Below are 11,401 nucleotides of genomic sequence, written 5' to 3' on the forward strand. Positions count from 1 at the left end.
TTAACTCTATTGTTAGATCTAGGCTACTATACCTTTAACTCTATTGTTTGATCTAGGCTACTATACATTTAACTCTATTGTTTGATCTAGGCTACTATACATTTAACTCAATTGTTTGATCTAGGCTACTATACAATTAACTCTATTGTTTGATCTAGGCTACTATACATTTAACTTAATTGTTTGATCTATGCTACTATACATTTAACTCTATTGTTTGATCTAGGCTACTATACATTTAACTCTATTGTTTGATCTAGGCTACTATACATTTAACTCTATTGTAAGATCTAGGCTACTATACCTTTAACTCTATTGTTAGATCTAGGCTACTATACCTTTAACTCTATTGTTAGATCTAGGCTACTATATCTTTAACTGTATTGTTTTGTCTAGGCTACTATACCTTTAACTTTATTGTTTGGTCTAGACTTCTATACATTTAACTCTATTGTTTGATCTAGGATGCTATACCTTTAGCTCTATTGTTAGATATAGGCTACTATACATTTAACTCTATTGTTAGATCTATGCTACTACACATTTAACTCTATTGTTTGATCTAGGCTACTATACATTTAACTATATTGTTTGATCTAGGCTACTATACATTTAACTCTATTGTTTGATCTAGGCTACTACCTCTAACTCTATTATTTGATCTGGGGCTACTATACCTTTAGCTCTTTTGTTTGATCTAGGCTACTATACATTTAACTCTATTGTTAGATCTAGGCTACTACCTCTAACTCTATTGTTTGATCTAGGCTACTATACCTTTAACTCTATTGTTTGATCTAGGCTACTATACCTTTAACTCTATTGATTGATCTATGCTACTATACATTTAACTCTATTTTTTTATCTAGGCTACTATACCTTTAACTCTATTGTTTGATCTAGGCTACTATACCTTTAACTCTATTGTTTGATCTAGGCTACTATAACTTTAACTCTATTGTTTGACCTAGGCTACTACTGACGGCCTGTGCCCGGATAAGTGCTTGTGTAAGTGGAAAGGGGGTAAGGAAACTGTAGAATGTGTGAATGCCTCCTATTCAAGATTACCACACCTGGATTCAACTACACAGGAACATTATTCTTTTAATTACTTATATCTTTGAAACCTTACGTTGAATACTTTTGATATTTCACAGTTGGAATTCTGGTTCAGGGTGTCACATAAAACATGAGTTTATGACGTCGTTTTTCATCTTTGAAATAAATTTAAGATATAATTATTCAACCTTTTTAAAAAGTAAAATTCGTGAATTTCTTAACACCAATTACTCCTAGTCCGGACATTTCCAAAAAAGTGATGCAAATAAATCTAATATTGTCTGTACAATATATATTTAATATATTACCAGATATTATTAGATTTATACATTATACATTATATCATTTACCAGCCACTAAAATTTTTAAGAGTAAATGACATTCCTTTATAAAGACCAGTAAAAATATATGTTTTTAGTTTTACGGGATTCAATAAAAAAATATTTCGTTTAAAAAAAAACATTTGTATTAAGATATGTTGTTCGTTTACGCACAATTCAAAGGATCAATGAGTTTTTTCAATGTCAAATATCGAATAATTCTATTAGTAACCAGATTTTTAACTTCTGTCTTGTCAAATCAATATTGCTATATCAGAAAATCAAATCCCACCTTATTCAATATTCCTTTTACTCAAAACCATAAACAATTCAGAGGCCGAATTTAATGAATTCTTTAACCCTTTTCCTACAGGGGGGGGGGGCGACAAATTGACCCCCCACCTGTAGATTTTTTCAATTCTCATAACTTAAGTCCAAATTCGGGCTTTTATTACTAACTGCCTGGCCCTGGGTCCTCAGACATCCTGTCTGAATGGCAACATTTTCCTTTAACAAACTAAATCTTTGTTTTGACCCTTTTAAGTTGTCAGATTTTAATAACTTTTAGCTTTTTGGAAAGCCTATGACATTAGGAAACGGATTGCACAAGTTTTGCAAAACAAATTTTGCAAGTTATTTACAAACAAAACAACCCGTCAAAAGAAATTTGCACATTTTTATAATTAAACATCAGGTTATTCAAAATTTTGCAAAATTGAAATGTCAAGGGCTTTTCAAAAATGTATATCTTATAGTTTTTTGGATTTTTTTTTTTCACAACCAACTTTGCTACGTTCTGAAAAAAAGTAAATTTTTGAAAATTTTGCCTATTCTTTAAGTAGAACATAAGAGCTTTCAAATTATGTATCAATTGTCATANCCCCCCCGCGTATCCTGGTTTTCGAGTACCCCAAAAGGGATAGGGTTCAATTCGGCCTCAGGATTGGAAAATAGCCTTTGTTTAAAAATTCATTACAGCATTTATTAATGAATTAGCTTTCAACAGCTGGTTTGCGATAAGTGGTTTCAAGGCTGGGACTTTCGAATGAAAACTACGTTCCTATGGCACTTTGTTAATCACCTCAATGACAAAATCTTTGTTTTTTTTTACCAATCTTGTTTTGGTAAATGGTAATTGTCTTAAGAGTCATTTTTTTAAAGGTTTTCCGATCAGAAGTAAAAATTCAAAAGGAATAAAATGCGTTTTAAATTTTTAATAAAGAAATTGAGTCTTTCCACAAGTTCAAATTTTCAAATCCTGATATCTTTGTAACCTTATAGTGTAAACCTTTGATTTTTTGAACTTAGGTAATTTGACTTTGACAGATTTTATAGTTTGAAATATCTAAGATCTAAGACATTGGGTTGCAAGGATAAAAGAATTAGAAAATCTGAGTTTGAGGCAAAAACTCAATTCCTTTTGCATTTTTTCATTTACAGTTTAAATTTTTCTTTTATAATTTGGTTAAAATTAGATATTTATAAATTATTAAAAAAAAATTTAATTTTTGAATAAATTGTTAAAAAAAATATTTTTATGAATTGCATTACAAAATCATGTTAAAGGTTTGTAGCTTAGCCCTTTTCTAACCAAAACTATCAATCTGAATTATTTTTCATAATCTTGCTAAACTTGATGACCTAGGTTTATAAAGAATAATGCTCTCAGGTTATGGATCTTTCATTCAACAACTTGGGGAGAATTAGAGAAAACACATTCAGGAATCAAGATATTGATTTATTTTTTGAGAATTAAAACTTCTTAATTCATTGAAAAGTCAAAGTATAAGACTTCAAAGAATAAGATTGTAGAGATTTTATCAAACTTTATTTTCTAATATTTCTAATAATCTGCAGCTACAAATTAGATCATTTTATTTCTTATTAAAAACTAGATTCTATTGCAATCTGGAATTATAGATTAAAGGGACTGTAAGCGCAGTTTCAAGTGACCCTCTTTGCAAAGATTTATAATGGTACCCTTTAAACCATTGTTTGCTCATCAGGGACAGAGAGCTCCCTGTGTATATTTTTCGAATAACTTTAGAATGCTTGCAAAACTAGCGTGTAAACTCAACTCAGCTGACGTTACTAGTGTCCCTGGAAATTATTAAATGTTTTACGTCCAAAATGGTTCGAAAAAATTCAAATTCAAATCTCTGGAAAGTAAATATTGATATTTATTAAATATAAAACATCTTGAAGAAAGGGGTGCTAAACAATTCAAAAGACTTTTATTAGATTAACTAGAATAAGTCCGACATCTTTGATCAGTCCAACGTTTTAAGGTCACTGCTTTAAATCTAAAATGCCAATCAACAAGTAGTAGAGAGTCACTTGTAATTACAGCTACAGTCCTTTTAGGTATTTAAGAAAGTACCACTTCATCAGGAAAAATCTCTTTTTCCCAAAAATAAAATACAATTGGATTTTTTGCTATGTTTGATCCAATGAAATGATGAAATGGAGTTGAGAACTCCTGGAAATAAATAATTTAACAAAATTTCTTCAAAGTTTGAAATAATAGGAAACAAAAGAAAGTATGATGCCAGAAAAGCAATGAAACAATACTTTTGTTTATATTTTTTTTTTACTTATTCAACATTGGTTAAATTCAAAGTCATTCCCAGGAGAATTTGCTTTCTACAATTACCTGAATTCTTTTCAAAATGAAAAAATTGAGCATTTTTTATACTTTGACGCAAAACTTGTAATAACAATATCTGTTTGAGCAGTTCCTTGGATCTACTGAACCTGCAGAAAATATTTCTGAGACAGTGTAATATAAGAGAAGTTAATGGAAGATGTTTTCAAGGAATGACAAATTTAGTTGAACTAGATCTCAGCTACAACCTACTTCAGAGTATTCCTCAAGATGCGCTGTCCGATTGTCAATTTTTGATGATCCTCTCACTTACTGGTAACCCCATTCGTGAAGTGAGTCGGGCACAACTGACACCTCTCAAATACTTGCAAACACTGGACTTGTCTGCTTGTCAAATTGTGGAGATTGAAGCTCAAGCCTTTGTTGATTTAAAACATTTACTTTGGTTGCAGTTGGAAAACAATCTGATTGAAAGGTTGGATCCACAGTCAGACCTTCCTAAGAACACCAGAGGGATTTCGTTTAATGGAAACCGATGGAAATGTGACTGTAAACTAATTGGACTAAGAGATTTTTTGCAAAATAGAACAGTTTCATTCCAAGTTGATCCCATCTGTTCTTCCCCGGAAAGAATCAGTGGACAACTCATTCGAGAACTTCCTGACTATGAATTAGCCTGCATTCCGAAAGTTTCTCCAAGTTCCTCCTTTGAAGAGGTTATCAGTGGGAAGAATATAAGTTTAGTTTGCATGGTAGACAGCATCCCATCAAGTATAATTACATGGAGGTATGAAGGTCTACAGATTAGCAACGGCTCAACCATGGTCAGCGATATTGATTTGAGAAGCTACTACTTCACAACTACCAGAACTGGTCCAGGTGTACTAACTAGTGAACTGTTCCTACTGAGAACAAGTAAGGATGATAATGGGAGGTTCCAGTGTGAGGCGGAGAATAAGGCAGGAAAAGCAATTGGAAACTTTTCGGTAATTGTTGTAAAACCTGAACCTCCCTTCTCTCCAGAGGCTAAGAAGGTTGAGGAAGAAAGGTTTAAGCGGGAATACTTTGTTGTGATTGGAGTGGCTGCCATTATTATAAGTATTCTCACAATCACCATTTCCATGATCCTTATTGTAAAATGTCGAAGAGTTAGAAGAAACTGTCCTCAAACCGGACCCCACCTTTACCAGTGTTCCATTAATAATAGTACATTCTCCAGTGATAAAACCTTGATGACTATTCAAACATCAAAAACTAACTGTATCCCAGATGAGACGTCAGAATATGCTGCATCATACACCAAAAATGAGCTGTCATATGAACAAATGATGGACGAAAGCCTAAACAAAAATGATATTATACCAGCGGATAAGTTCCCAAATGGACCATGTAGTATCCTGAAGAAAAGTTACAGTATTGTATCTTTCAGGGATCCAACAATTGTTAATATTGATAAAAGTGAAGTTACTCTTTTTAATCATATAATTCACAAAGAACCCCAAGTTAATAAAGACATTCCACTTCAAACAGGAAGAAATAACACAGATTCCATTACTCCTCTTCAATCTTTACATGATGCTAAATTATCTAACGATAGAATTGTAGAGGAGGATATCCCCGGCTTCCATAGTACAAAAACATCTCAATTACTGCTGCTAGAGAGTAATGAGGGGGAGGAGATAAGAGCCGGAGATGGTAAAATAGACAATCACTGGCATTTTTCTACTTTACCAAAGAAAAAGTTTATAAAAGAAAGTAGTGGAGTGTCGGATAAGCTCAGCTTGAATCTTCAACATTTTATTCCTATTCAAAGATGTGAAGAATTGATACTACCCCCACCTCCACAATTCAAGGAATATATTCTTTATCATTTGTCAATGTGTGAAGTCAGGAATTTTTCATAAAGTAAAATTTGAATCCAGGGGGATGAGGAATATTTCCATTCTTAGTATGATACACTAAATACTTAATTTAGCTGTGTCACAACACAAAATAGTGAAATGATATAAAAAAACGGTTACAGTCATATTTACAAATTAGAAGAAAAAAAAATTAAATATTTTCAAAAGTCTTTTTTGCGGGAGAAAAAGGAGTATTTATTTTTCCTCATTAAGCGTTTAAAGAAGAAATATTTTTTTCATTTTGACACCTTTTAATTTCCACCAACTGAAATTCTCAAAAAGCTGATAGCCTGGTCATGGCAACTAAGATGTCACAAAAATAAAGAGGAACTAAGCGCTTAATATCTTAAAATTAAAAACAAAATAAAAAATAAAGAATATTTTTTCAGGGGGTTCACTTTGAAGCAGGAGTAGCAGAGCAAAAATGTAGTATACCTACTGAGGGGCTTCCCTCACTACCAGCAAGACCGGAAAGAACCGTTGAATCAAACAATTCTATGTTTTAAACAACAAAACAACTTAGAAGTTTGGAGACCAAAACTTTTGTGTCTTAAATCTCTGATTACAAGTCAAAACTCGAACTAAACCTTGACACAGGTGCCGGAGAAATGAGTTTGAATTTCTCAGATTTAAGGCGATTTAAATGTTTATTTAAGAATTTTTCCACTGGATTATAAGTCAGTCCTTGAAGCCAAGCTTGTCCTAACCAAAGTTTCAGCCCTGTATAAGAAATGTTTATCTAGTTGTGAGGATTTTAAACAATGCAAAGTGAAGAACGTGCTATGAAGAGAATATATATGATTGATGGAATAAAAACTAATCTTCTGAAAGGATCTTGTTACTACCTGAAAATCCATTTCAAGATTGGGAGAGCATGGGCTTGAAATTAAAGGTTGAGAGAGAATAATAGATTTAACTCCGAACTTGGATCCTTTACTCTAATATCTAGACACACTCAAACTTGTGATGTTCATATTTTTCGAGAACTTGGGACTAGAATTCTAACAGATACTTTAAAGATTTTGTTGACTAAGGACTCAAATTAAACATTAATTAAAGAAAAACTTATTGATTCTAATTAAATGAAACATTACACTAGATAAACTAAACTATTCAAAACAGATGAAATTTGTACAACAGATAAACTAAACTATTCAAACCAGATGAAACATGTACAACAGATAAATTAAAGTATTCAAACCAGATGAAACATGNATGAAACATTACACTAGATAAACTAAACTATTCAAAACAGATGAAATTTGTACAACAGATAAACTAAACTATTCAAACCAGATGAAACATGTACAACAGATAAACTAAACTATTCAAACCAGATGAAACCTGTACAACAGATAAACTAAACTATTCAAACCAGATGAAACATATACACCAGATAAACTAAAATATTCAAACCAGATGAAACCTGTACAACAGATAAACTAAACTATTCAAACCAGATTAAACATGTACAACAGATAAACTAAACTATTTAAATAAGATGAAACATTACACCAGATTCATTTGGTCACTGGACTAAACCAACACGTTAAATAAGACAAGACCTAAAGTAAAATTACATTCTTAGACTTACAGTCAGACTTGCTGTAAAAAATTGACCAGGTTTTATTAAAACAAATGTTTATTAATGAATAAAATGTGTAAATGTTATATTTAGACAATATAATTGTTCTATATTTATTATAATAAATAAAGTTCGAATGTTTTAAAGCATTTCTTAAAAATCTAGATATGTAATGGAATATTCTTTAGCACAAATATAATTGTACGGTCATTTTGAGATGTTTTTTTTCTTTCCGTCTAATTGTTAAGTTGCATTTCTGTATATTTTAGGTATTTTGATAATTTTCAAATTATTTAATTTCTAGACGAAAAAATGTTTTACAAGGAAGAGTAAAATTGAAGGAAGTTAAAAGACACGTTCAGATATAGTTTTATTTTAGGAAACAGAAATAAAGATGGGCTTTGTTCCGGTTAAAAACTGATTCTAAAGAAAATTAACAGAAAGCTCAATCTGTAAAATAACCCTTAATTCTGTTTCGCTAACGAAAGAAAAAAAGAAAAATAACTTAGTTTAAATTTTAAATTCACTCAAACTAAACTCCAAAATTTTATTTTTTGAATTTAAAATGAGGAATTGGGATGTCCAAAGTTTTTTAATTAAACTAACGGCCTGAGTTTAAATAGCTACACATGGTCACGAAATGGGCATGTCCGTTCAATTTATTAACAGGTTACTAGGAGCAATATATCTTACTTAATTTTATAACACGTTATTTTTTATAAATAACAATAATATCTTCATGTTATTCAGATATTTTGTATTATTTGATTTTCTTTTAAGCTTTTTGAAGAATAAAGAAAACAATATTTTTTTTCTCTATATATATAAAGTTGTGATCTTTGCTTGGGTGTCTGTTAGATTGTTTGTCCGATCATAACTAAGGAACCCCCTGGTCCCATCTGCTTCAAATTTTGATTGGTAAAACCCACGTCAATGTGTTCAGCTCGGTTTTGAGAATCTAAGTTTAGTAGGTCGAATTTAATAGCGACAATTTTTTTCCCGGTAAAATCGTTCAAGTGTGGGTAAACGGCAGTAGTAACTTTTTTAACCTGGGCAGCGCTGGGTTCCCAAGCTAGTAGTTAAATAAAAAAGGGAACCTCTGTTTGCATGTCCGTTTACAACTAATGTACCCCTGGACTGATATGCCATAAATGTTGATAGCAGACCTCGGTAGCACCACAGATATGTTTTTAGCTTGGTTTAAAGTTTTCTAAGCAGCTGCAGAGTGGGCTTTTATAGGGTAATTTTAGTTTTTATAGGGTAATTTTAGTTTTTATAGGGTAATTTTATTTTCCATACAAAGTTGGGTTTCCAAGTTTAGTATTTAAAGCATGGTGTAATATTTAGAGTATATTCAGGTACTACCACCGCTCACCCCTTTTTTCTGAATCTGAGCGGAGTAGAGACACTATAGTTTCAGTAGAAGTAAATATTTCCATTTACTGAACGCACCGATTGAAGGATTCATAACTCTAATTGGATAATGAGATCTATAAAAAGATAGATGTTACCGCCAAACTATTTCTATTGGTTCAGAATAGACAACAACCACATGACTGAACCCTGATTGGATCAGGCGCTAATGGGCTCGGCATATAGGAGTGGAGAACCTGGAGAAAAGGACGAGTGCACCCAGGATTTGAAAAGTTCAAACGTTGAGCTAATCCTCTGTTTGTACAACAAAGGCCTACGGACCTGCACTACTAGACAGCCATCTGACTGATGTATCTTTATCATGACTATCAGAGAACTAAGAAGGAAACCAGCTCCTTCCCCATTACTGTACCTGAGGATGCCTCATCAGATTCATCAGCATCACCAAGTGATGTATTTCCGCTGGTGTCTGGTACTGCCCAATTGTAACTCTTTCAGCTATAGTTCAACTACGGCCCAGGATGTATTAGATGGAGCTCTATATTCTTGAGCTGGTTCTATTAAATGAGCCACTGGAGATATAGAGCAGGTAATGTATCTAGGACATACTAGTCCAACTAAACTAAGAAGGACACCAGCCTCCTTCCCCCTCATTATCCATGAATATGCATCCACGGATTCCTCATTATCATCAATAGATTTATCACCAGTAGTTTCAGGAACCAATTGCTTTTGTACCAGCTCGTCTAAACTACCAATAAGGATACAGAGGAGGACTAGAATACCCAGGATACCAGATGCTGACCCATCCTGATATTGGAGACTCTGCTCTTGACAGACAGCTCTTCACATATCTGGAGCAGCCAATTGCTCTCGTACCAGCCGTCTAAAGTACTTACAAGGATACAGAAGAGAACTGGATATCCAGGACTCATAGAAACTAGGACTCCCAGGATTAACAGGAGAGCTAGGACTTCCAGGACATACAGGAGAACTAAGATATCCAGTGCAAACAAGTCCAGCTACAGACCATCCAGTCCAACTACAGACAAAGATATATTCACCAGCTGGTTCTAGAAAAAGAGCTACTGGAGACTTGGAGCAGCTAAAGTGCTCGTACAGAGGAGAACTAGATACCCACCCAATAAATCAGAGACTGTTCAATACTCTGCAGAGGATCCTTAGTACGAAGCTCTTGTAGAGCAGCTCTTCACATACCTGTTGTGGAACCAATAACAGAACAGCTAATATAGCAGAGACTCCAGGAGTAGCTCTGGTAGTAAAGGAAGCAGCTGGGAATGTATTAGAAGCATCTGATGGACCAGAGCAGCTGAATGAGATAGTGGAGTTTGAAGAAGCTGCTCAGATTGATTGTGATCCTGCAGAGCTGAACGAGATTGAGGAAGCTGCTCAGGCAGACCTAGAACTGAAGCAGCTGAACCACGGTTTTCCGGATACTATATAGAGCTGATTAAAACAAGAGTAACCTTACACAGATGTAGTGAAAATGCGCGTAGAAGCAGGCTCTCTGCTGTTCCAGTCGGATCCCTTTACGTACAAGGATGCAAGAGTGTCGGGAAACCCGTCAGTCGCGGGGTGACATTTACTTAACAAAAAAACTATTAAGCTGATAAATCCCATGCATTCATACTCTGAGAGATATCTATAGAGAAAGAGCTATAAAGGAACTTATAAGAATTTGTGTACGGGGACGTAGAGTGAAACATTTGTGCACACCATAAACCAGAGGGAGCAAATGACATCACGAATACCTAGAATTTACATCTGGAATTGTAATCAATTGAACCCATTAATCATTACACAAGCTAGTCTGGATATAGTTTACGTAAATATTACATTAAATTATTAGATTTAGCATTTTGATGAGCTATAGAAAAAGAAGTTTAATCCAAATTAGTTGTAGCTTGTTTGGTAGCCGTCCAATTTTTACTGTCATATAACGAGTTTTATGTCTTCATTTTAATTTTCATATGAAGAGTGTTGTAGAATGAAACAATCTCAAGGAATAATAATTGTCTTAAAACATTTTAGTGAATATTTGAAAATTAACTTTTTGCCATCTCAAAATCTGAGTTCGGTTCTCTTATGTCCATTTGACAGCCCAAAATTTTTATTTTTTAAATATTTTTTTGTGTGTGTTTATTTTCCTGTGGTTTTAATTTTTTTTTCGATTCTGATGATTATTATATCATTAGAACTGACGAGGATTAACCTAGACCAAAATATATTGTGGAAATAACATCTAATTTTTTTACTTTACAGAGAATTTGTTCCATCACCATCACCGAATTTTAAATTGATTTTTTCAATACAACCCTTACCCATAAGTTTTTTTTTGAAGTCTGAATTCACTGAAAAGTGATTCCTTTTAAGTAAGAGAGAGAACCAATAATCTAATAACAAGAATGCATCAAAGGGAAAGAAAGAGAGGAATTCAATTTTTTCCACACAAACTCTGATTTTTTTTAATGAAAGTTGTAGATCTTTCTTATTTAAAACTAAAAAAATTGGTTAAATAGACATATTTTGAAATATG

The 11,401-nt window shown here is 33.0% G+C and overlaps 1 protein-coding gene across 1 annotated transcript in view; it reads left to right on the top strand.

Moving 5' to 3' along the window:
- LOC111708913 (leucine-rich repeat-containing protein 24) overlaps positions 1-7,093 on the top strand; it is an 8,175-nt gene extending 1,082 nt beyond the window's left edge. The window contains exons 2-5 of the mRNA XM_023482418.1: positions 972-1,091; positions 3,049-3,101; positions 4,115-5,837; positions 6,275-7,093. Of these exons, the coding sequence (XP_023338186.1) occupies positions 972-1,091; positions 3,049-3,101; positions 4,115-5,837; positions 6,275-6,391 (2,013 nt within the window). The 3' untranslated portion in view covers positions 6,392-7,093. The remainder of the gene's footprint in view (positions 1-971; positions 1,092-3,048; positions 3,102-4,114; positions 5,838-6,274) is intronic.
- The last annotated feature ends 4,308 nt before the right edge of the window (positions 7,094-11,401 follow it).

This window comes from Eurytemora carolleeae, unplaced genomic scaffold, assembly GCF_000591075.1.
Source record: "Eurytemora carolleeae unplaced genomic scaffold, Eaff_2.0 scaffold904, whole genome shotgun sequence".
NCBI lineage: Eukaryota > Metazoa > Arthropoda > Copepoda > Calanoida > Temoridae > Eurytemora > Eurytemora carolleeae.